At 39.2% G+C, this 26,130-nt stretch overlaps 1 protein-coding gene across 1 annotated transcript in view; it reads left to right on the top strand.

The window, feature by feature from the left end:
- Positions 1-26,130, top strand: part of PTPRR (protein tyrosine phosphatase receptor type R) — a 137,288-nt gene that overhangs the window by 109,839 nt on the left and 1,319 nt on the right. The window contains exons 8-13 of the mRNA XM_015627853.3: positions 1,976-2,060; positions 7,734-7,813; positions 9,896-10,033; positions 16,362-16,472; positions 17,599-17,756; positions 19,757-19,870. Coding sequence (XP_015483339.1) covers positions 1,976-2,060; positions 7,734-7,813; positions 9,896-10,033; positions 16,362-16,472; positions 17,599-17,756; positions 19,757-19,870 — 686 coding nt within the window. The remainder of the gene's footprint in view (positions 1-1,975; positions 2,061-7,733; positions 7,814-9,895; positions 10,034-16,361; positions 16,473-17,598; positions 17,757-19,756; positions 19,871-26,130) is intronic.

Raw genomic sequence — 26,130 nt, 5'->3', positions numbered from 1 at the left:
AGCTCTAGGTCAGCCAGTTGGAACAATTCAGAGCCCAAGGGCCAAGGGTAAGAGTCTTAGACAGAGGTCACCATTGGGAAGTGGTAGAAGTCAGAGGTGAATAAGAGGAGGGTATGGGACCTCATGAGACTTTTTGTAGTTTTGTGGATGAGGAAGCAGCGTTAGACACAAGATAGAAGTGAGATGATTTGACCTGAGCTTGTGGGGATGAGGCTTATGCAAGAATGAAGTCTTAGAAGTGAGAAGATCCTGAACTTAGGGCAACCATCATATGGATGGCAGTACAGGGATCTGAAAAAGGATTGGGTGAAGTACCTGCAAGGAAGGTGTGTCTTAGCAGCAACACTTTGGCCTGACACAGTGAGTCATTCTTTTGAGGAGCCAGCGGAAGACCAAGAAGTGATCAAGGATGAAACTGAGTGAGGAAGAGGGGAAGAAAAAAGAAGGTCCATGAAATGTATGGGCATTAGGCAGAAAGGGTAGAGAAATAAAAATCAACACAGATGCAGTCTCACATAGTAAGATGTTCAGAAGCCAAGTTGGGAAGTGGAGACAAATCACCGCATTTGAACCATCTAAATTTTACTTAACTTTGCCATCTCTTCAAGCAATAAAGTGAGAGGGTAGCTTCCCCTGCTTAGTGAACCCATGTAAAAATCTGCTGTTGGGTGCATGCTTGACAAGCTGTTAGAAGCCTCATCCCTGTTCCTTTTAAAAAACAACTGTGCAGAGGTTGGTCAGAGCTTGTGTCTGAAAGACATGGACCACGCATCTCTTCTGTACTGAAGTAGTGGGCAGACCTGCACCTCTAGAGTAGAAGCCAACTCATTTAGGAGGAAAATCTTTAAGTAAATTTTCCAGTGATGCAAGCCAACAGATCCTCCTCATGTTCCTATATGTCTCTAAGAGGCAATGACATAATATGCCACTGTCTTTTAGGCTAAATGTCCCAGGCTCGCATGATGTTTCCAAATCTCTAGTTATGACTGTTCTTTTAAGTCAAAATATTAATTTACTGAAGATAAAATTCCAGATTACTCTAAGATAATTTAAATTATGGTGGCAAAAAAAAAAATCAGTATAAAAATGGAGATTTGAGTAAACCAAAGCATTTTTAATGTGATTTTGCCAGATTATTTTAGTTGGTAAAACATCCCCCGCAATCATGAAAAAAACAAACAACCCCTGCATGTTTCATCCTGCCATTTTAAAAGGGTTGGTTTTATTCAACTGTAGAAATATTGCTTCAGGACCTCAAAATCAAAATTGTTCGTTTTCTTCTTTCAACCGAGTTAAACATTTTGTTCAATGAAAATTTTGTGGATTTTTTACTTTTCATGCTGACAAACAGTTTGAAAAGCTGTAATTTTAAGTTTATGAGAAGTTTATAATTTGTGTATTTTTGAAACTTAAAGGAAACTGTCACATTAGTTACTTGGACATCTGAATGTAAATCAGTCACTAGAAGATGAAAATGAGAAGCAAAAGAAATAGCTTCAGATTTTTATTACTTTTGAGTCTGCAAAAGACTAAGGCACTTCGTGAGGTCTTTGAATTTCATTGTTAAGGGCTTAGCACAAAATTTTTTAAAATTTTGCCATATATTAATATTTAATTATTTTTAAAGTTCCTCTCCCAATTATGTAAAGTATTGCTCTTCTTTGCCATGGTACTGTACTTTTGAACCCCACTTTTCTGGAACTAGAGTGCATTTTAACCTTGGTCCTAATCCCATAAAAACTTTTTTTTTTTTTTAATAATTTATCAGAAGTGTTCCTTGGAAGTCACCCCTTCAATATGCAACTCCCTGTGTTTATTAAAGGAAGGGTGTTGACAGGCTTGAGGTGGGAAACACTTTTTTTCTTAATAACTTTGATGTTAAGAGACAGTTTTTTAACAGCAGATGGCCTTCTGGTGATAATTTCCTGCATGGCTCCTTTGGAAACATCAGTCTGATTTAATTTATTTTTTATAGGAAATACCAATGAATTTTGTGGATCCCAAAGAAATTGACATCCCGAGTCATGGAACTAAAAACCGCTATAAAACAATTTTGCCAAGTAAGTGAGCTAGCCCATGGTTTCCTACTATGACATTTAGTCCTGCTTTGAGAATGTATTGCTGTGAAAATCTAACTGTCTTTATATTTTCTTGATGTGTATCCATTCATACCTGCATTTATAATCCATGTAGAAAGATAACAGAAGCCCAGTGCTGTAGGACTGGCAAATGCAGAACTCTCACTGGATGCCTTAGTAGGTACACAGGTTGGCAGCATCCCAGCCACATACTGAAGTGCAAACCTGGCTTCTGCTGATTTTCTCTGAAAGGCAGCTCAGGCAGATGGGGAGAGTGAGGTCTGCTGTGCCTTGCAGCAGCTCCTCATCATAGCCCAAAACATCTTGCAGTCACTGAATTCCCTCAGTGGGGTCAAGATACTTGGGACTAAAAACAACCCAAAGTACAAAAAGCAAGTGCAACTTGTCTCGTAGTGGGCTTTCATCTTTAAAGGTTCTCTGGTGATTGTTTTTTTTCCTCTCCATGTGCTAAACTCTCTTTGCAGAAATGTGTTTACATTCCTGACACAGTGCTGCCCCTTCATTGCTCTTAACTTGTTACTGCCTTGCTATACTGCTTCTGTATTTTCATTGGCCCAAAATCATATTCAGTTGCTTTGTTATAATAAGAGGTGATTGAAAACTTTTCAGTGGAATAGTTTTCCTTCAAAATACATATTTTTCTGAAATGCAGCTATTTTCATAACATTTGTTGGTGGATAATGAGATATTACATTTCTCTTTTATTAAACATTTTGTTTTGTGTTCTGATTCAAAATAGGTTGCAGAAGTTTTAACATTACGCTAAATATAGACATGAATAGTTGAGTTTTTATTATTTTTGACATCACCAATGTGAAAAAGTTCACTGATTCAAAATATTGCAGAACATTCCCACAGAAAAATGTAAATCCTTTGCTTAGGTTTGGAATGAAGAATACTTTTAAAATGACAGCATATCCTATCAACTAGAAACATCCTTGCAGGCCTATGTTATATGTTAGTCATTCAAATTCACACAAATTTTGGGGTTTCTCTCACCAAACTGAAAACATTATAATTTGTTCATATCACACCAAAAAGCCTTTTAGTCAAATTAATGAAAACTGATGGCTTTCAATATCTAGATTAATCTCAGAAATGTGATAGATAGCTGGGGAAGAAGATTATTTTGTGGAATCCTTGCTTCTCTTCAGCTTCCAGTAAAATTTTCATTGTGTTCAAGGTTAGTTTATCTATTGCAGCCAATAGCTGTGTGCATGCAAGTACAGTCAAGAAATACTGAAATGAATTAAAAACAGAAGGTAGCTGAATGCAAATTAGATTCCAACAATTAGACAATTCAGCATCCCTTAGAATCTGGCCCAGTGTCAACAGGATGTACATGGAGGGTGAAATCCTGATCCCTTCGATGGCAGCAGGACTTTTCCTTTCCCCTTCCATAGCATCTCATGTCCAGACTGTCCCAGCCACCATCAGGTTCACCTCCAGCAATGCCTTGCAAATGCAACGAGTCTAGTTTCACTGTAGCATGTGTTTTGAATTGGGACACAACAGCTGGGCAGTGCTTGGTGCTGATGAGCTTTGAGAACCAGCAGGTCTGTGTGTCTTCACCTCCAGTTAGCCAGGATGTGCCGCTAGCTCCACGGCACGTTTTCAGTCCAAGCACACTGCTGGTGTGCACCACAGCTACCCACTGACAGGCACTCTGTAACCATCCTTGACAAAAATCAGAAGCTTTGTTGTGTGTTAGCACCAGGTTTTTTCAAAGAAGATATTTTGAGGATTGAGGCACGTGTTCCTAATAAATATTCCCACAGCCGACATGCAGTCTGAGAGGGTTTGGAAATTATTTGAGTGATTAAATAGAACAGCTTTCCTGGTTTCCTGCTCAGATGGTATCAACCCACTGCTTTGTACACCCGCATCATCTTTTCCATTCCCAGCACTGGGTGCGTCTCCTGAATTGGGGCACCTGTGATGACAAGTGACATCCTAAAAATGCCCAGTCCTGCCAGCTCCACCCTCTGTGCTGCAGTGGATATTCTCATTTTCTGAGATAATTCCATGACAGGGTGTGTGAGAGCAGGTTTATGTTAGCAGATACCACCCAGGCAGACGCACTCATGTGAAATACAGCTAATGCCTATTGAAAATTATTCTATATGGAAAACTACAAAGTACAGGAGATGTTACATTTCTATGACAGATATTTCAGTTGCAGTATAATACAGCCAACACTCTTATGCAAACACCAGGCTGCCGCTTTAAGTTCTCCAAGTGTTATTTGCATTGCAATTATATTCTAATTCAGCTACTGAGATGTGGGATCAGAGTCCTTGAGTGGCTAAGCAGTCCCTTAAGGATCAGTGTTTCTCCATCCTTCTTCCTGTGACCCCACCCATAGCTCCTGTTAAACCCTGCACTGTATCTTTAGCTGCATCCCCTCTGCCACCAGTCCGCAGTATTTCTCACGCCCTCTGAGCAGGTTTCTAACCCTGCACACAAATTTCCCAGTCTCTCACCACAGCCAAATTCCTGTGGCAGAACAGCAGCCCTCCTGCTCATTCCCCATCCTCTTACTCCACATCTTCACCTTTGCCTGCTTGTCTCCTGCAGCCCCCACTATATGTCCCTGCCACAGGACCTCAGCTTCCTACTATCTTCTCCTGTATCTCCCACTGCTTCTTCAGCCCTATATCTTTCCTACATCCTGTCTCACTTCTCCATCTCAAACCAGAAGTAGAATTCCTGTGGTATTTCAGAGTATGCATGGACTTTTGCTTACAAAGGAGCAAGTGGTTTAACACTATTCTGTGGGTATCTTTTTATGTGTGTCCTTAGTTTACCATTCCCTGTCCCTCTCCAAAGACTAACCTCAAGTCAAAAGTCTGCACCCTGAGCAGAACAGTAGATTCACACTAACATGAAGATAGAAACCACTTAGGGGGTCAAACCCACAAGTCCACAATCTGTTGCTTGCAGTGTTTGTGCTAACACTGGCTCTGGCATTCCACTAAAAACAAGGGGAAAGTTAAATCATATGATCAAAGCACTTAAACAGATGCTGGAAAACCATTCTCTTGATGCTGAAATTTTTAAGCTCACTTGCACTCCCCAGCTGTGACTACAAACTCCATATTTGCTCCAGTTCTTCTCCCTGATGAAAGCACCAATGGACTTAATGGAGTGAAGCATCTTCCAGTATCCATGGCATGGTGGAGGTTGTCTAGCACTTCTACCATATAACCCTGCTTGTTCCCTGCACCAGTCACTCTCACGAAGGCAAGTTACAGCCCTTTAACACCCTCCTATTCCTCCAATGTTAAAAATTCAGGACAACATTAATTAATTAATTAATTAATTAAGGTGGAGTTAGAAGAAGCACCTACTACTCTACTGAGAGAACTATTCCAGACTTCCTAGATACATGGAAAAAAGCAGTAGTTTTGCCTCAGTTAAAACTATAGAAGACATATTTTATTAGTAATTGTAAGTGCTTAGCAGCACCAGTGCATTTTCAAATGCTTTACATACATTGATGAATTCAATCTTGCAGTCAACATCTGTCTATCTGCTGCAGCTTCAGACTCCAAGACTTTGCCATCTTTAAGGTTAAGTTTATTACCTCCGAGGTATTTTTCATTCAGGAGGAAGCTAATGACTTCCACTTGTGTCAGATGATTGTCTAGTGGCTCTGGATCTTTAGCATTACTCAGTTTTTCCTCAGAGCTCAGTTTACAGCAGTTGCCTATTTCATAACTGATCATGACTGTTAATTTATAAAAGATTCCTGTTCGGAAGCAGTGTTTGTTTCATTGATTGGAGTTGGAAGGAGGTCTCAGAAATTGTGAAGCTGATTTAGCTTCTCCCTAGTAACAGAGACATTTATCTCAAGACATGGTAATTAAACTGGATGTTGAGTCTGCTTGGAAGAGGTTTTTTAAGGTAGGGGTCAAGCGACAGCAGAATCAGAGGCATTGTGTGAGCTAGAGGAAGTGGGTGTTTTTTCAAGGCCACGTAGCCTGAGGCATTTGTGGAAATAGCTAATAACCACTCTGTTCTGAAAAGAAATGAGAGGTTTCCTGTCCTCATATTGTTAAGGGGAAAAAAAAGCTCTAAGTGAAAAAAGTTAGGAAAGCTAGTACAAAGATATTTTAACACAAGTTAATTAGGGTTCACCTAGTGCTATTAACCACAGAAGATAAGACTTCCATGTGCACTCTTTGAAATCATGCAGTCATTTGCATATTTTAAGAAACATACTTTCAAAACATCATCCTGGGTTCTACAAAGGCTCCACTCCTGTCCAAGGTGCACCTGTGACCTCCAGTGGGAAAAGGACATAAAGTGTGTTTGGGATCATCCCTCCTCTTCCTTTGATTTGCAAAGATTTTATCATATTCGTAGGAACAGGATGAAAAGTCACAAAAGAAATCCAGAATCAGCTCTGAAAATACTAGGTTTTGTTGCAGCATATGTATATATATCAGTTATATATTTTTTGTGTAAACAGCAGGGCCACACACTGAATGGTGTTTTCTTATCTCTTTCCAGCTCAGTGCCTACATATGTATCTTTAAACGCATTGCATAGATTGCACTCAGCAAAGGAGCTATCCAGAGATTATTTGCAAACCAATAGGTGTCTGTATACTGTCAAAAAACCCTGCTGATTATAACTAAGTATTTAAGCAAATTGCCAGAAGAAAAGATTTTCTTTAGCACAGAAATATTTCTATATAATTATGTTAGGGGTAGAATATTTTTTCAGAAAAATAGGGAAGAATGTCAAAGTGTGTCCCTAGAAAGCCACAACATGAGCATCTCACTCCCTTTCTGTTATGTTGGATACTTGAGAATACACTGCTTTAATTCCAAAATGGTATTACATAGGGGATTGGGGGGGAGGTGTCACATCATCACAAATGAAGAAGCAAAACCTTCCTTTCCAGAAGTGATTTAATAACCCCCAGCTCTTTACTCAATGGAACTGGCCCCCACTCCATCCTAGAGCATCCAAGACTGAAGGAAAGAAGAGTGTGAAGGAAAATGTTCTTGTATTTTGGCATGGTGTCTGAAGTCCACTACACATGAATGGTCACAAATTGTGTCAGATGAGAACACAGGACTGAAGGGAAGAATATGGATTACCTCATCTAGCCCCTTACAGTGAATTTAAATTGGTATAAAACACATATATTTTATTTCATTCCAGGCAGAGGAATCTCTTCTTAATTTAAATCCAACCATCCAGTGCAGTCACTGAACACTACAGCTTCAGGAAAAAGTACCAAAGTCAAGTTCAAAGAGCTTGGTGTAATTATGAACCACTGTACAATGATAGGATACAGGTTTCACAGACAGTCTAGGCAGGTCAGCTCTATAGGAAGCACAGGCAGACTCAACCTCACTGAGCATTGCCAGAGCCTGACAGTGTTGCTTCAGTGCCCACAGCTCACTGAGATGTTCTGCACAGCCCAGCATTGTGCTGTACCGGGGTGCCTTAGCTACATGTGATGATCCTTTGTAGAGGGAAGAATTTGGTACATAATTCTTTACTGCTTGACAGCCCCAAATAACAGGAGGTTTTTTCCTTCAGAAAGTCTTTGATTCTCTTTTGAAATATTTTAACTGTGGGTTTTCTTATTAATTTCCATCTTCCTTGTGCTCTTAGATCCTCTAAGCAGAGTGTATTTGAAACCAAAAAATCCATCTGACTCCTTGAGTACCTACATAAATGCTAACTACATTAGGGTAAGTAAATGTACACTCTTCATGTACTTTTGAGAAAATATTTTATTTGCCATGTGAATAACAGGCTTTGCCAAGGTGCCACTTACTTTATCCTTAGCCATCTTCGCTGATATTTCCAAATCTTTTTGTCTACATATGTGTGATAGAAACAGTTTCATGAGCCATTTCTAACAAAGACCACATAGTCGTGAATGTACAAAAATGGTTGTAATAAAAATAATTATCACATAGTTTATAAAAACATTAAGAAACACATGCATTACTGCCTGTTTACTTTGGTATTTACTGTTTCATATTGACCTACTGCCTTATAGTAAAGAGGGTTACCTTTTAAACAGTGACAGATACCAGTATTTTCAAGATACCAATTGATAGTCCTGAAATCAACCATTAAGTAATTAAATAAATACTGTAACAAGTGAAAAGGAACATAAAGAGATATGTTAAATATACACATGTGCCCACAACACAGCTGTTTACATTTTACTCCCTATACTGGTCACAGCGACACAACCAGCATGAACCCTGTTGGAAAGCAGTATTTCTAAGTGTCGAGTATGCTATAGTCCTTGATCACACACACAGACACATACAGAGGTTTCTTGAACTCATGACCAAGTATATGCTAAATGGACTACAAAGGAACTACTTCAATCATATTTTAGGAGTGTAGTCCTCTGCAAAATTAAATGTTTTCTTTAGAGTTATTATCCAGACCCTCTGCTGGAATAAAGATGATAGTACAATGGAAATTTGACCACAGAGTTCTACAGTGATGTTGCATCTTTAATTAACAGTACATTAATATGAAGGTAAACATCACCATACCCCTTACCCTGCCTCACTTTTCATCCCGTACTCTCAGCATTTCTTATGAAGACATCATCATGTATCTAACCAGAGTGATTCTATTTGGACGGCAATGACATCATATCCAAGAGCCAGGCCATCCATACATTGAGTTCTATGAGGTCTCCCTTTTCCCTGTGCCACCACCTTTCACTCTCACATATGGTGGTTCCTCCTGCTACTAACACCAGTTGAACTGTCAGCAACTGTGGAAAAAAAATGCAACCCAGAAACAAAATGAAATTTCACATCCATGTGTACAAAGTCAATGGGCTTGTTGGGATCCTGACAGACCTGTCTTGGACAAAGTATGTTCAGGCAGACTGGTGAGTGACAGGAGGATAGTTTGTGCCAGCTGAGGATTATCCCACTGGTTCATGCAATAAGTAACAGCTGTTCAGGGAGAAAGGCTCCCAAAAGGAAGACCCAAGGCTAGCCTCCCACACCACCTCATGCTGTTCTCTATTCACTTATTCCCTGCAGACATTGCCAGGCTCTCTCCTGCACTACTGTTGGGCACTGTGTCACTGCACATAATCATAACTTTTCCTTTTCACACAAAAAATAAAAAGGTGTGTTTTGTTTTTCCCATTTCTTCTTGTCTTTTCCTCTCTTCTGCTTCCCCACTGTTTGCCTGACCTTTCTTTGACCTCCTGAACGCTCATGTGTGTCTTGGGACTCCCTATACTCCCTATAGATGTTGTCTTTCCTATAAAGTCTCATAAAGGCACTTCTTCTGTAGAAAACATGTGTAGCAGAGTCTTTGACTCCACAATCAATAGTGTATTTTAAAGTTTTTTTTTCCTGTCATGAATCTTTGTAGATACCAGTTTTATGGTTCTTTTCTCTCCTGTGGCTTGTTGACTATAAACCAGCTTGTAAACACTGGTGCAGTTTAAATTATAGATTAAAGTACCACTGGATGAAGAAAGTGCCAAAAACTTGAAGAATGGATTTAGCTAGAAAAAGCCAAGTAAACAGGGAAATTTGTTTTATTTGGGAATTGTATTCTCAGGACCATTTAAGTTCATCAAATAAGTTTCCAGAGAAAAAACTGTTCTACTGAAAAATTTCTGGTCTGCTCTACTTTTAGTTGTAACTTTTTTCAGTTCAAATATTTTTTTCTTTTATTTCAGATATTTTTCCTGCTCTTTCTGCTCTTTTATTCACCTGCAATATTGACTGATCACATGAATTTAAAGTAAATGTTTTTTGTGTCTGTTTCTAAACCAGGGATATGGAGGTAAAGAGAAGGCTTTCATTGCAACTCAGGGACCCATGATTAATACCGTGAATGATTTCTGGCAGATGGTTTGGCAAGAAGACAGCCCTGTCATTGTTATGATCACAAAGCTGAAAGAAAAAAATGAGGTATGAAAACTAGCCAAACTGAGAAATTATTCCTGTGGCTGCAAGACTATACTATTATTATTACTATTACTGTTACTGTTACTATTACTGTTACTATTACTATTACTATACCTATACATATACCTATTACTATACTAGGGACTTCAGAAGATACAGAAGGAAGCTAACATTATTATATTATATATATTACCAATTATATTATAATTGGTTCTTAAATAATCTGCTAATAAGATATGTGAAAAATAATGAGGAGGTGGCCAAATACTCCAAGTGCAGTAGCATAGCCATCATAAGCCATTATGTATGAAAAAAAGGAATCCTGTTTTCTAGATCTGTTTTATTGAGTCCCTCACTTTTTAAGAAACACCTCATTTATCTGTTGGTTGCCTCTATACTTCTTTTTACTTTCTGGTATATAAAGACTAGATAGTTAATATTTTGATTAGCAGTTTCCTGACATGGCTGAAGTTTGCACTTTGCTATAATGTCAGGGATTTAATCCATCTCTGATGGTACAAATCTTCTGGACCATCCCAGAAATGCAGTTTGGGCTCCCAGATGCCAACACTACAGAGGAATTTGGACAGAATGAGAATAATACTCTTAACCTTGGTATGAATTACACTTGACAATTGCATTTTAGTGGCTAATGGCCAACTAACTGGTGTTATGCATTCCATGACTTTTGCATCAATTCCAACCTGTATCTTCAATATCTTTATTTAAAAATCATGTAAATTTTTGTCAGGCTTTCCTTGATAGTGTCAGAGTCTGTATTTCTGACTACCAAAAATTAGAAACAAAAGTCACTCTCCCATGCAGAAGACCAACACAAAACTTGTTCTGGAAGACTGAATGTTAAATAAGTGGTTTACAGGGCTTGTGAACAAGTGAGAGTCAGAAATAAAGGAGATGGACTTTTTCTTGAGTCCAGACATAGTAACGACTCCCAGCTCCTGGTAGTTGCCTCAATCAAGTCTCAGCACACTGCCACATAAGCACCAGGGCTGTATTTCCCCTGCTACACTCACACCCCTGCTACACTCACACCCCTGCTATTCAAACTCAGATGCATGATGTTAGAGCAACAGAGTTTATTCAGTTAAAGTTCTAGTCTGAGTGATCAACGACCAAGAAGACTCTTGTGAGTGAATTCCCAGGGCTCAAACTCACTGCTCCATTTAAATGTGCACTCAGTAGACATACTCTTCTTTCTTCTGCCCTTGACTGTTGCTTCACTTTTCTCAGCATGGGCTTGGACTTCTAGCATGAACTTAAAATCCAGGGCATTTTAAGAAACTGTGTATGGAAAGTAGGTTGGTCCTGTAAAAAGTCCCAAGACCTATTCCCAAACCAGGTGCTGTTTTGCACTAGACTGTTCAAAGAGATGTTCAGAATCCCACATTTAAGATTAATCATGAAAGCATAGCAATCAACCAGGCTAATAGACCAAAAGAGTAAGTATTTCACTGAGGAAATGCTGACTGTTTAAACACTCACATCTGACACTGTGTAAGAAGAATGACTTGAAAGAAGTGCCCAGTGGTTTTCATCATGTCAGGAAGCTCTGTGTTTACCTGAGTTACACAGGCTCTAGGCACTGGTGTTTATCGGCATTGTTGTGCCTGGCAATGGTAATTTCCTCCACATAGAAAGGGTGAGCAACCTCAAGTCGTTCCCAGGCTATATAGAGAGGCTGTGTTTGTGCAAGCTGTCCTGTCTAGAAACCTTAGGAGCTCTCCCACTGTCAGCAGGTTCCTCCTGAAACCTTGCTTGCCATTTTAAAAAAAGCAAACTCTTATTGGCCATGCTCAGTATATTATCTTCCCTGTTAAAATATTTGCTCTCTATAGAGAAGGCAAAAGCAGATCTTATTTAGCATAATAACACTTGGTATTTTTTTCTTTTCTGAGATCTGCTTTATTTCCATAATTTTCACGGAGGTAGATCTGCAGTATACAGCCATACAAATGCCTTCATATCTTTAAGTATATTTATCCATTCATCTATATTCACCCTGAACAAATGAACCTCTATAACTGACTTTTGTGTGTAGGCTGTATTCCTCAGTTGGTGTAACACCAGTCAACCTCCATTTGAGCTATGATGTACTGGAATGTATGAATTAATGTATCATGAAGGAGCTCTCAAATGAGAGACACATGAAAAACCTTAATATCAACAATAAATTAATTTATTTTGCATAAGAAAAAATATTTGGGATGTTAGTGTCCTAGTTCAAGATACTGATGTAATAAATTTGCATTCGCAATGGGAATTCTGTGAAATTATGATGTATAAAGGTTTCTGTAGAGTTACATCCATGTATCAGATGAAAAAGTGGTTTAGACTTGCTGTGGTAAGTATGAGTTTTTGCAAGATGGATGAAGATATGAGTGTAGAATGCTGAGCAAAATATTTATTTCAGCTGTACAAAGAAAACATGCAGAATTTGTAAATTCTGTCTTCAAAACTGCACAGTGTCTGAACAAATTGAAAATCTACCTCTGCAAGGAGAGTCCACAGCAAAGGAGCTTCTGCCAGAATAACTGGTGAGAAACTTGGAAACTAGGCCAAAACATGGTTTTGGGGCTAGTACAAGGAAAACCACATTTTATCTAGTGATCTAGGTACCCTCTGTGGTCACTGAAGGGCAGTAGTCACCTCCAGAGTCTGATCTGTCCCACTTAGAGAGAATGAGATAAATCATTAACTGAAGGTGATCATTGTGTACTATTCTGTACTGATATTCTAGGACACAATCCTTCAAAGCTTTACACACAAGGCACATATAATTTTCATATATCACTGAGCTTAGTCAGAACAACTGAGCAGTGGCATTTAGATAAATACATAGGATGTAAGAATGTCACAGACATATATATATTATTTCATAGAGAAGTTTATAGACTTCTCTTGTGTCAGCTGATTTTTGTCATTGAGCTATGTACTACATCAAAAATAAGCATTTATTCTTCCTTTAAAACTTACTAACAATATTACCTGTTAAACAGGAAACATATTTTGGGAAGTGTAAGTGAAGAACCTTGTACAGCAAGAAGAAAGAATTAATACTGCCTGATGCATCAGATTACTCAGATAATGCAAATCTTTTTTTCAGTAATTATCTAAGACAATCTTGTTAACTCACTGTTTAAAGCTCATGTCATATTTCATGTAACATTTTTTTCTCAGTTGGTCTATATATGGTCTACCCTTATATATGTACAGCCGAGTAGATTTTGGAATTCAGAAATCCTACCTTTTACAGACTTTGCATAAGCCTCTTTGAATATTACTTACTGATTAAGTTGAGTATTGGTACCATAGATAGGTTTTGGAAGAACTTAGGAAGATTTGGTGCTAGCTGAGAGGATTTCAGTATATGAAGGCAAATCCTGCAAGCCCTCTTAAAGTGTACCTCTCATGCTTGAGTTAGTCATGACAGTAAATAGAGGGCAGGAGTAAAAAGGGATTCTGGAATTGAAGCTTTGCTGTTATTTTTCTTTACTGTTTTGTTAATGGGACCTTTAATGTGTAAATGCACAGGCATAGCTGTGTGCAGAAATACCCTAGAAGCAGAGTTGTAATAAAGCAACTGCACAAGTATTTGAGAACTGTTAAACTAATTTTGTTCAGGGTCCAAGTCCAGAGAATGTAAAGGCAGTAAATACCATGTCACCTGGGACAGCCTTCCTGTGTTTGGCAGAACTGAGGGCCAGTTCTGGCTAGTTGAAAAGATTGTCTGTGATAAATCACAGGTGCCATCCCCAGACGGAGGCAGGGCCAGATCCCACTCAGCTATGGAGATCCACCTCAGGAGCAGTCCTGTGAAGCTTGGCACCCAGTGGCCATGGGATAGGGCATGCCAGGAGACAGGAGAGGGAATGAAAGGAAGCCCAAGCCTGCAGCCCTGTCACAGGGGGAAGGACAAAGGCTGAAATAAATTAAAAGTCATGTGAGAGCATGTTTCTTGTATAAACTTCCTGTTTGTCAGGGAGTGTTTGGTTGGGGGTGGGGAGGGGCCGTGTTTGGTTGTTTCTGATAAATACTGTGTGCAGTGAGTTTTCACTGCTTGCACACATGAGGCTGGACACCAGACTCCTCATCCATTTATCTGATGTTTGAACAGGTTTAAAATGTACCTACTAGAGAATAATTTTATTTTATGTCTGAGTAACAGATTGAGGCTGTTTACTTTTTTTTTATTATGGTCCTGAGGTTTTGTATATTATTTTCTGTATATCTGATAATTTTATCCCTCCTACTATCATCTTTTTCCCCTTTTTAAGTTAACTTTCGAAAACATGTTAATTCCCCACTCCTTAGAAGTGCTTGCGCCAGCTTATTCCACCTGTATTTTCAAGGCTATTTTTAAAACAACAACAAACAGTAAGTTTAAGAGATGCACAGCAACAGTGTTAAAAATAATCCATTGTATCTCACTAAATGTAGACAAACTGTTAAATGAAAGTTATTTTAATGAACAGCCACATTTCATTGTCCACCCAGTACAAGTTGCCAATTCCAGTTCTGGGAAAGAGTCAAGAAAAACACTCTTCTGGAGTGCCTGAAGGCTTTGTAGCGAGCATTGCATGCTCACATTTATCAAGAAGTCTCAGGAGTTTACTCAGCTATTGTTGATTGTCAGGGCACAATTGTGTATTTAGACTTTTCTTTTTCCCATATTAGCATTGAAAACTACACTCCCAGGGAGGGGCATGAACTGCAGATCTGGCAGATGATAGTAACTATATGTGTCACATGGGTAGACTGTGGAACTTGTGAACACTCTTTTTCATACAAATTTCTGAGTATTTTATTGCCATTCTCGATCTCTTCTGGGAGACGGCAAATTTAAGATGTTCGAGTAGTTCTGCAAAAGACAGGATTTGAACGAAACCAGTCAGAATGGCCAGCATTATTTCAGGAAATGTGGCTTTCACACACCTTACACTATTAAGGTAATGAGTATCTATTTTTAGAAAAGTATTTATACAAAGGAGGTGATTCAGTTCAATCTACTATTGAGTTATTGAGTAGCAACTTAAATATCACAACTGAGGGTAAAGCTTTGCATTTCACTGATTGTTTTTCTGGATAATTTTTAGCAGTATTTACTGGAAGTTATGCTTTATGACAATTAATTATATTAAAGGGATCATTTCATTTTGCTGCATAATGTGGGCTACTGTCTATCTACCAGTTGCTTCAGCAAGAATTTGTGAGGAAATACAAACAAGGTCTTTCTGGGATTCCTATTATTGAAGTACTGTTCTCTTGGGGTTTGGGGGCTTTTTGTTTGTTTGTTATTTGGTTGATTGGTTGGTTGGTTGGTTGGTTGGGTGTTTATACCTATGTATTGGATATTAAAACAGAAGGTTTCCTTTAAATGTTGGGGTGTCTTTTTATTTAATTAATGAGCTGGACTGGGCAGCATTATTTCAGAAAGTGTGGCTTTCAAACACCTTACATTCTTAAGTGAATAAGCATCCATTTATAGAGAAGTATTTATACAAAAGAGATACTTGTTTTCATATAGCCTATGGAGATACTCTAATTGAAATGAATACTGAAGACCTGAAGATAAGTGAACCATTACATGGAGAATTAAAATTATTTGCCTTATAAATACTATTTCTTCATCTCCTTTTTAGTAGATGCTTTTCAGATAAATTGCTGAAATAGTGTAACACTATTGATTCATTGAGAATTCTGCATACAATTTTGTGTAGCTGTAGCACAACTGAAGAATTTTTTAAACACTAATTTCCAGAAAGTTAATAGTAAAACAAATCAGGTTCCTCAAAATACTTTAACATGCACATTAAGTCCAGTTGAGTTTAGTAAGATCTAAGGACACATTTACATATTTTCTTGCATCAGGGCCCAGGAGAGTAAATAGGATAAAAAGTCTTGTGAGCAGAGGACAAATTCTGAATCTCTTGCTCAGAAGGAAATCCCATATGGAAAGACAAAACTTCAAAAGTTGGGTTTTAGAGTTTTCTAGGAAAAAAAAAAAACCTCTTTAATTTTGAATGTGGAAAATAATTCCTATAACTGAACTTCACTGAGCTTTTAAGAATAAAAATAGCTGTACAAATTGTTCCATGGAAGAGATCTGTACTATAAAACTCAGATCATGAAAACCAGGCCCAAGTCATTCAGTAAGAACTCTGCAATATCTTATTTAGGAATACTTCTGACACGAATAACACTTCTGTTGAATTCATCTGAATTTTGCAGAAAAATACAATCTGTGTAAAAATTAGATCTGGATATGGCTCCAGGATCCAGTTTGTTGATGACACTGATGTTTGCTTTCCAGAAATGTGTGCTGTATTGGCCGGAAAAAAGAGGAATCTATGGGAAGGTTGAAGTCCTTGTCAACAGTGTGCAAGAGTGCAAGAACTACACTGTCCGTCAGCTTACCGTAAAGGTAATAATCTGCATCTGAGAATTATCATTCACAATGCTCTCTTTTCTTTGCTCTTAAATGAAATTAAGGCGGTGGCTTTTTTAAAGGGTATAAACTTTTGCAGGAGGAGCTATGAAGCTGCAAGGTAGGGTTGAGACCACAGTACTGAAATACTTACTGTATTGCCACTCTGGCAATAATAAAGGCTTCAAAAAAGAGTGCAAGTTTCATTCTCTTGAATTGAATTTGTTTTGGGGCCCTTTTAGCATTGCCAAGGCAAAGTAAAGGCATTTTAGTTAATGACAGAACTAACATAGCATCGTTCTAAAAAAAGATACACTGCTCATATTGTGTGTTGAGTGCAACTATCTGAGAACCTAAAAATACAAGAAGGAAATCTTCATGCTTTCCTGGTTCTCACTAAGCATCAATTTTTCAAAATAAGACAGATGTCCCTCTTCTGAGTTAACTCCCCATATTACACTCTCATGCTATCAGATTGACCTGCTACTCCTGACAGAGCATTAAAATAAATAATGTATTGGGAAAATTTGTTTAGTGTTTCAGCCTGAGCATTGAGAAGTGAGCAGAAGTCATATCATCCAATGCAAATTACCCTAGCCCATATTTAGCCCTTTGTAGAAGTAAGTGGTAGCAGACTGTTGGAGAGAATAACTGAACAAATTCGAATATCTTATTAATCTAGGAGGGCAGTTGTTCTGCACCTTTAACTTCAATATCCTTGTAATTTTAGTATCAGACTCTTATGATAATGACCTTAAAAGGTAGCAATGCATGATAATTTAGAAATTCAGAAGCCCACATCAAGCTATTCTCTCTAGATGTTGTTGCTGATATATCACAGACTTCTGACAATTCCCTAGTGACAATACAGTCATGAAATCAGTTGTCAGATGGGCAAAACAGAACTTACACAGCTGGAAAAACAGCCAAGTTTTCAGGTGCACAAACCTTTCTTACAATTGGGTGTCTGGGAGCACATCAGTTCCATCCACAGTTACATCCTCCAAGTCTAATATAAAAAATTGTTTAATCTCTCTTAACATTTTTGCTGATTTTTTATCGTAACATTGTAAGAAATAAAAAGAATACAATTGTTCATATAAAATATTTGTGTTACTCTCAGCAAGGGAATCAGTCCCACAGTGTGAAGCACTACTGGTACACATCCTGGCCGGACCACAAAACCCCTGACAGCGCTCAGCCTCTCCTGCAGCTCATGCTGGATGTGGAAGAGGACAGGGCAGAATCACCGGGCAGAGGGCCTGTCATTGTGCACTGCAGGTAATTAGCCAGTCCTTAAGTGACTGCCTAAAGCAAGGCTACAGAAAATTGCATCAAATAGGCCTCTTAAATAATGTGTTTGGGGAAGAGCAAAATTACCCACTTCCTCTTCATGCTAATTGACTTTTTTAGTTCATATTTGAAGATACGAGTTTTTAGAGAATTCCCTTGTTGTTAGCAGGTCACTTCTGGACTGCTCACTATTTCTGCTAATGAACTCTGCTTTCTAAAGATCAGCTGGAAAAATTGTTTTCCTTTTTTTTCTTATTTATGGTTTGCATACTTTCTTGTCTTGTTGCATGATTATATACCTAATTCAGATGCAGTGCCTGGTGACTGATAGGCTAAAATATTGCAATGCAAGTCAGTTTTGAAGAGCAAGCATCAGGTACAAATTTGGAGACCAAAACACATCAATACTACAATTTGTGAACATTTTCACAAAAGCAATTGGTTAGATATTCAAGAGCAAAGTGTTATTAAGTACTCAAGAATAGAGTACTATTTCTATATACTCACTCTATATACTATGCTGACACAAATTATAATGCCAGAGAATGACCTTCTAATTTAATTCTGTTTTATTGCTTTATATTGACTCATTGCCCCATGTTGAAATTTAAATAATAGGAAATACCACTGTATTTGTTATATTGGTGGAAAGTAGATGAAGCAAAACAAAAAGTAAAAGTAAAATCAGTGTTTTCTTACTTGGTTTGTCTCTTAACAGTGATGATACATCTCTTACAGCTGGGATAATGCTTCTTTTTTTTTCCATAAAAATATATTAAATCAGAACTTTTCATCTTGAACAACTACTTTCCATCTCCATCTTTGGAGATCTAGAGGAATGGAAGACAGATTTGAACCAACCATAATCTTTGAAAACTAGAATGTGATGAATAAGCTACTTTCCCAAATTTTATGCAGCTGTATTTGTCAGAAATTGCAGTTTACCTAACAATGCAGAAATCTGTGGATGTCTATTGAGACTGCCCTTTTTCTCGTATGGATCTTCATTAATGAAGGTGTTCAGAAGAATGGGTTGTCTTTCTGAGATGAGTGATATGACAGTAAGGTCTGTAAACATAGGCAGGAATTTATTAATGATCAAAGAGAGATATCATCCCAGTTGTGATTAAAATTCATAGTTCTTGGTGTCAATTAGACTTGAGTCTAATGAGTCACAACTCAGATACCTATATGTTCACTACTCTACAGTTTATAAATCTCACACTCCATTTTCCAGTCAGTTTCTTCCCTTTTTGTCTGAGTGAGAGGGCTATGAAGATCTGGACCTCAAATTCATGTTTTAACTATTTTCCTCCAATTTTACTGCCATTCAGCATGATAGCCATAAGCTGCACTGCATTCCACATTGCTTAAGCAAGAGACAGAGTGGGGCAGAGATTCTCAACACTGTTGAGGCTTCAGGGGCAGAAATTGTGCCAAAGTGGCTGTTTCCCAGCAAGCGTCAAGAAAACCTGGGAAGCTATGGCACCAAATCCTTCACTATCCTGCATAATCACAGGAGACAGAGTTAACTTCATCAGCATGGGTCTAGGTCCTTTTTGCTCTCATGGTTAGAGATATGGTTAGCAGAACCCCTCTATACTTTGAGGGCTTTAAACATTAAAGCCTGCTGAATTTTGTCTTTAGGCTGGTTTCTCCCCCTTTTCAGTGCATATCTCCATCATTTGCATGGACTAGGCCAGAGAATACTTAGATTTTGTAGTGCTAATGAAGCTTGGTTTTCTTACCATACACTTGTGTACAATCTGAAAAAATGTAAGCCTCACAATTACCCACAGCTGGACTGCTGGAACAGTGCACACTTTCATTTCCCTCTATGAAAGTGTGCTGAGAAGTCAGCCTTCCTAGACATGCACACAAGAACTGTGGGATATAGCAATTCCATGTTTCAGATCTATTTATTGTTTTCCATGTAACTCCCAGATCTGTGAACTGCATTCCACAATTAAATTTTGCCTTCTTTTCAGCGCTGGTATAGGAAGAACTGGATGTTTTATTGCCACAGCCATTGGTTGTCAGCAGTTAAAGGAAGAGGGAGTTGTAGATGCATTGAGCATTGTCTGCCAGCTACGAGTGGATCGGTGAGTTCCAGAAGAACCATAAATCAGTCAATGATTCTGAAGTCATTGCCAAAACAATTTGGTAATGATCAGTAATGATTCTGAAAACATTTTCACAGTTGAGTGTTACTTTACGTGAAATGGCTGCCATTGCTTTTGCTGACTTTTATGACCACATTAACTGAATATTCAAGGTAATAGTTTTATTTAGGTCCTGAATAAGGAATCATATTGTTTTCTGGGTGAAACTTCCATTGTATGAAATTCCCCTGAAATGACACCCATGTAGCTGGTCACTTGTCCCTTCCCTTTCCCTTCCCATCCACCTAGAACTTTCTGCTTGCTGTCTGCATCATCCCATTAGGACACAGGAGTGGTGAGGCAATCTGGAGACGGGATTTTCTTTGAGCCTGGATTGATGGAGAAATCCAGGCTCATTGAGTGCGTAGTTTCTTTGGGCACTGGAGAAAGACAAATCTGGTTCTATTGCTATTTCCTCAGCTGTGCTGGGGATCCTTTTCAATTGAATTGGCAAATTTACCCAGCCTAAGAAAATACCAAGGCATTTGTTCCAGACTTTTCTGAAGTCAGATCAACTCCCTGACTGAATTCACAGCTTGGGCGCAAGAACAGTGTAAGCCAGCATTGTTGTAGAGTTCTTTGTTTTGTGAAACCATGGCTGAAGAGGGATTTGTGTTTTAAAGGAGGATGTGGGTATTGTGCACAATGGAAACTGCTGCTTGGGTTTTACTTTTCTTTCTAATTCTGCTTGGAGAAACAGGATTTTGTATAAAGTAAATAAACAGGATTCTACCAAGAATAGAAGAGTCTCCTCTTGTGCTGTAGGTACCAGATCATATAATCTTGTTGCAAGTATCTTAACTGCTTCAGACATGAATGTCTTCTTTAAATGAAAAAAATTCATGAGGGTGCAAGTACTGAAAAAGAGCTTAGTTCAAAGAGTTAATACATAATTTTTTGTGTTGTGAGGAGCTCTGAAATGTACTGGAACCAGGAAGTGCAGAAGGACCAGAATCCATATACTTGACTGTGTTTATGGATCATCTCCTCTGCCTTCCTCTCCCATATGGCTTCACCATACTAGACATTGTAAAGTGATCTTTACAGGATGACATGAGCCACTTGGAGTGTAAAATTCTCCAAGGGAGTTATTGACCTAAAAATCTCAGCAACAAAATAAGAAGGAATAGCTGAGGGAAAAATGCTTACTCTGTTTTAAATTACCAACTGCAAATTTCCAGCCCTCATTTCTGAATATCTATCTGTCTTATTGAGAAAGGTTTGAAGTGTTCTTCCCCATTTTTGTATTTCTATTATGAGAGAACCTTTTCTTATTGCTTTTACAATCCATTATAGAGAAGTGGAAGCAAAGTTTGGTCTCAGCTGCCTCTTTTAATATCCCTATTTCACACATAAAAAAACAGCCCAGATTTTCAGCATTATTGACTGACAACAGAATTTTATTGAGTGGATCTGCCTAATGAACTTTCTTTTACATATTAGTATCCTAGACAAACTTGGAAAGAGAATGGAAATCTGACCCAAATATAACATTTATAGCAGCTAGCAGCAATTTCCATGACACAAAGCTTGTTATAACAATTGTTAAATATTGTGATTTGTACATTTCTGTACTTTTTCAAGTTTCAGATTATATAGACTACAGAGATCTTGCTTCATATTCTCAGGTATTGCCTGAGACAAAGCGTATGTCTCTGTTTTAATTTTTAAAGACATTTTTCTGGATAAAACTCAGTAACCAAATCCTGTCTTTTATTTTCTTGGTTCTTTTTTTCCAATTGGCCATATTGCAGAATGACTCTCACTGACCTGACAGTCAGTTTATAGTCACAATTATTAAGGCAAAGCTTAGCAGCCCTTAAGACTACAATAGTCACTGCCCGCCCTATCAGATCCTGGGTCCATAAAGTGGCCAAGTGTCACTATTACGTGGACAAAGCTCGATGAGGCTGGTCTCCCCTGCTGTCACAGTCCTGACATGGTGGTCATTGGCAAGTGGTGTGTGACACAGGGTCATTACACGTGTCATGAAGCTGGCAAAATGAACTTAAAGCCCACTTGACTTGGCTGCAAGAGCTGGCTGTGGTCATTGTGGTGTTGCACTGCATTTACCAGCACGGCCAACATTAGCAGTGGGGTACAATTCTGAGCAGAGCAGGATCAGTGCTGAGGCTGTGTTCCTCATTAATGCTGGCCAGTAGCTGAGCTCCAGTTTTTCCTTTGTTCATCAGATTATCCTCAAAAAAATAAAAAATGAGAGTTTAGCAGAACAGGATGGTTTTTATCTGACCACCTGGGATCAAGCAACCTGGCTAGGAGGTACACTGAGTATTTTATCCCTGGTATCCTATCTCCACTAAGTTCATGGACACTCTAGCTTATGCTCAGAGCTGCATCTTCCAAGCACAGGTTACTGATGGAATGAACACACTCAGGGATGTTCACTCTCATGTGGACTTTTTATCACATGGGTCCATGACCGCATTTCTACCAAAGTGAATCGAACAATAGGAAAAAAACGAAAATAGCTGACTTCAGGGGCTCACAAGTAGTGTTGTAGCCCAGCATATTCAGTGAAAACCAAACATTCAACCAGACAAATTGCAGATGGTGGCAAAAAGTTATGCTGGAAAGTAGTTTAATTAATAGCCCATGTAGCTCTCCCTGGAAACAGAGTTTTAAATAGCACTTCAGCTGGGATTGAGACAGGACAGAGCTTTTTCTAGGTAGGGTATGTCCACGTACCACTTCCTTTTTAGATGTTTAGTGTAAGTTGATCTGACCGTAATCATCAGTGCTGAGATGATATGAGAAAATGGACCATCCAGTCAAAATAATTTGACCAGGATGGAAATGCAGCCATGGTCTGTGTGAATTTGTAAAAAGATAGACCCACAGGTCTGCTCAGCTTGCTTTTTTTCCTAGTTCATTTTTAATATTTTACAGCAGAAACAGGAAATGTTTGATGTGAGGCATCTTCAAGACTTACTGTGACATCAAGAAACTTTGCACATTCTTAACCTTAAAGGCACATTCTTGGAATGACATCCGATAACTTTGCTCTTGGCTCCTCAGACAGGATGAAAAGAGTTTCCAGTGTGCGTCAATTCATTGTTTAAGTGTTTTGACTAATGGCCTCAGGTTAAAAAAAAAAATCCCAAACCCTGCATCACATTCATTCTGGAGCGGACTGCATGCAGCTGCACTAGCAGCAAGCCAGAGGGCGGGGTAAAGGACCCTTTATGCACCCACTGCTACCCCAGCAAAGATGGTCACAATCCCTGAGCCCTCAGGATAACAGGGTCTGTTTCTTCCCAGCACCAGCCCAAAGATTCTCAAAGAAGCAGAGAGCCCAGCAGCTCACAGAGTAGTTGGCAGTGCAAGCTGGCAAATAGACGAAGGCTGCACACCCAGAGCTGCTGTAGTTGTGGCTACATCCCTTCTGGGCACTAGGGACGTGGGAGAGGAAGCCTCCCTCCTTGAGCAAATTTCCTTCTGAAATGCTCTTCCACACAGACATTTCCACAAACCAATGTCTTGGGATCACAGATAACTCCCTGCTATTAAATGTGAGCCATGCATAAGAGGAAAGGTAAGAAAGACTTGGGATATTGGTAGATGAAAAATTGGACTTGAGCCAGCAGTGTGCACCTGCAGCTCAGAAAGCCAAGTGTATCTTGGCCTGCATCCAAAGCAGAATGGCCAGCAGGTCCATGGAGGGGATTCTGCCCTTCTGCTCTGCTCTGCTCTGCTCGACTCAGACCCCACCTGCAGTGCTGCATCCTGATCTGGGGTCCCAGGACAAAGAAAGCATGGGCCTGCTACAGTGGATCCAGAGAAAAACAATGAAAATGGTCAGAGGGATAGAATGCCTCTCCTGTGAAGAAAGTCTGAGAGAGATGGGGCTGTTCAGCTGGGAGAGGGATCCAGGAACATATTTTTGCTGCCTTTCACTATAAAAGGGGGCTTATAAGAAAGACAGAGAAAGCCTTTTTATCAGGGTCTGTAGTGATAGGACAAGAGATAATGATTTCAAACTTAGAGTAAATTCAGATTAGATATTAGGAAGAAAATCTTTACTTCCCCATCCCTATAAGTGTTTAAAGCCAAGATGGATGGGGCTCTGAGCAACCTGGTCTTAGGGGAAGGTATCCCTGCCCATGGCAGGGGGTTTGGAACTATGTGGTCTTTAAGGTCTCTACCAAACCAAACCATTATGTGGTACTATGGTTCAATAAATCCCATGTATAATGGCACTGACAAGGCTAAGTTGTCTGTACCTCTGAATAAGATTTACATGTCCTTAAGATGAGAGAGATACGGATGTTTGCCCATACAAGGTTCAGAAGCATCATAACCTCTGAATTGTGCTTGCTAACACAGGACAGACATTGTGGTGCTGGGCTCAGTCCCTGCCAGTCTTACACATGCTTTCTTGGGGGTTTCGTATGTTGCTTCAGCACCAAAGAGGAGGGAGTAAGGATCACCACCACACAGCCTGGTGCAGACAAAATTATTTTGACCTACCCTTTCTGCTAAGTCCTTCTCCCTGGATACATTCCCTTCCTCCACCCCTTCCACACAGCAGATCTAACCTGGGAAGTGCACTCCCTTAGAGAACATCTTGGGGGAACATTGATGAGGAAGGCAGGGAGGGAAGCTGTTGGGGAAGGGGTTGCGTGGGCAGAGCAGGACATAGCAGCAAGGAGGAAGGAAGGAAGGAGACTAAGCTGCACAGAGGACCAGAGCAAAGCCCTCCCATCACCTTTAGTATCACACTGTATCTCCATGCAGGGGACAAGCACAGAGGAAAGTAGCTGAAGGCAAAAGGCAGCCAAGAGTTAGGAATTTGTGGATGTCTTTGTTGGCAAAGCTACAAGTGCTGCATTTTGGGCTGGATGGGACCATTTAAGGGCCTGTGATTTTATTCCTAGGAATAGTATATAATAGCCATGCAGCTCACTAGAATGTGTTCTATATTTGCCTGAGGTCATTGGAGGAACACAGACTGTTGGTCACTTGTTTAAAGAAATAGCTATTATTTTAATTATGATTTTCCTGCCATAGCCATTTAGCCACCCGGGTAGCACTGAAGAAAATAAAAAGACCTTGTGGTTGTAGATAACCTTCTCTAAAACTGAAGAACAATACTTGTTGAGGAGGTTTTACCATTTTTCAGGTAGCTTGGTATATCAGTACCTTGTCTGTTGTTAGGGTTCTCATGAAATTTTCAGACCTGTTCTTGCAAGATCTCTGGCTCCAACAATGCTCTGGGTCCAAATACCTCGAAAATTTAAATGTTTCAATGAAGATCTAACTGAAGCCAGATGTGACACATATCTTAACGTCTTCCTTCTCACTAAGGCCATTTAGTCTTTCATCATCCCAAAGGTAACTAGTTGCTCCAGGGTACACTGAGGATGAACCAGGGGCTTGTTTCTAAAAGCAGAATAGCTAGCTTTGAATACCCTGGCAGATGAGATAATAGAAGTGGAATTAAGTAAACTTGAGGCCTTGTTCCTTGAGAAGGGAGACCTTGAGTACCTCAGTATTGACAGAAAGAGGCTCAGTTTAATTTCAGAGCTAAATGGTAACACTTCATTCACACATACGTCCTTCAGGACATCCCCTTCCTACCACACTGCAACCAGCACTGGAGATGTGGGACTTGATCTTCATATTTAGACCTGAAAAATTAATTCTTTTCAGGTGATTGTATAAAATGCAGGCATTTAATCCAAGCTGACTGCAACTAGTTCTTTTTATGGTTAGGTTAAACTCTTTTGCATTGTTGGTGGTGAAATGATTCACCACTGTAAAATTTTGTAGGTGGTGGCTGTTCGGACAGGATGCATTGTAGGCGTTAGAGAGAGGACAGGAAGAGCTGTTCTCTGCACAGGCCATCTGTGGGTCACAGAAGGTTACATTTTTAGTAAAGGACAAAAATGAAAGGCCAGATTCTGTCTACTTTCTTGCTTCATCAGTGGTAATGCTGCATCCATGTATCTGGCCTTCCTTGCTCAAGTGATTGAGCAAAATTCTCTTTGAATATACTGAATTTGAAAAGTAGGTTTTAACACTGTAGATGCCAGATGTTTTCTTCTCTAATTCTTACTCTGATGTTAATGGGAATTCTTCATGTTGGGCATGTGCTGGATGGCATAAGGTGTGAAGTAATTCTGCTCTGACAAACATCTCCCACTTACTCAAGCAAACTCTAAGTCAAAAACTGAGAAAAG

This window comes from Parus major, chromosome 1A (assembly GCF_001522545.3).
Source record: "Parus major isolate Abel chromosome 1A, Parus_major1.1, whole genome shotgun sequence".
Taxonomy (NCBI): domain Eukaryota; kingdom Metazoa; phylum Chordata; class Aves; order Passeriformes; family Paridae; genus Parus; species Parus major.
Note: the sequence above shows the minus strand (reverse complement) of the source record. Positions and strands in the feature narration are given on the sequence as shown.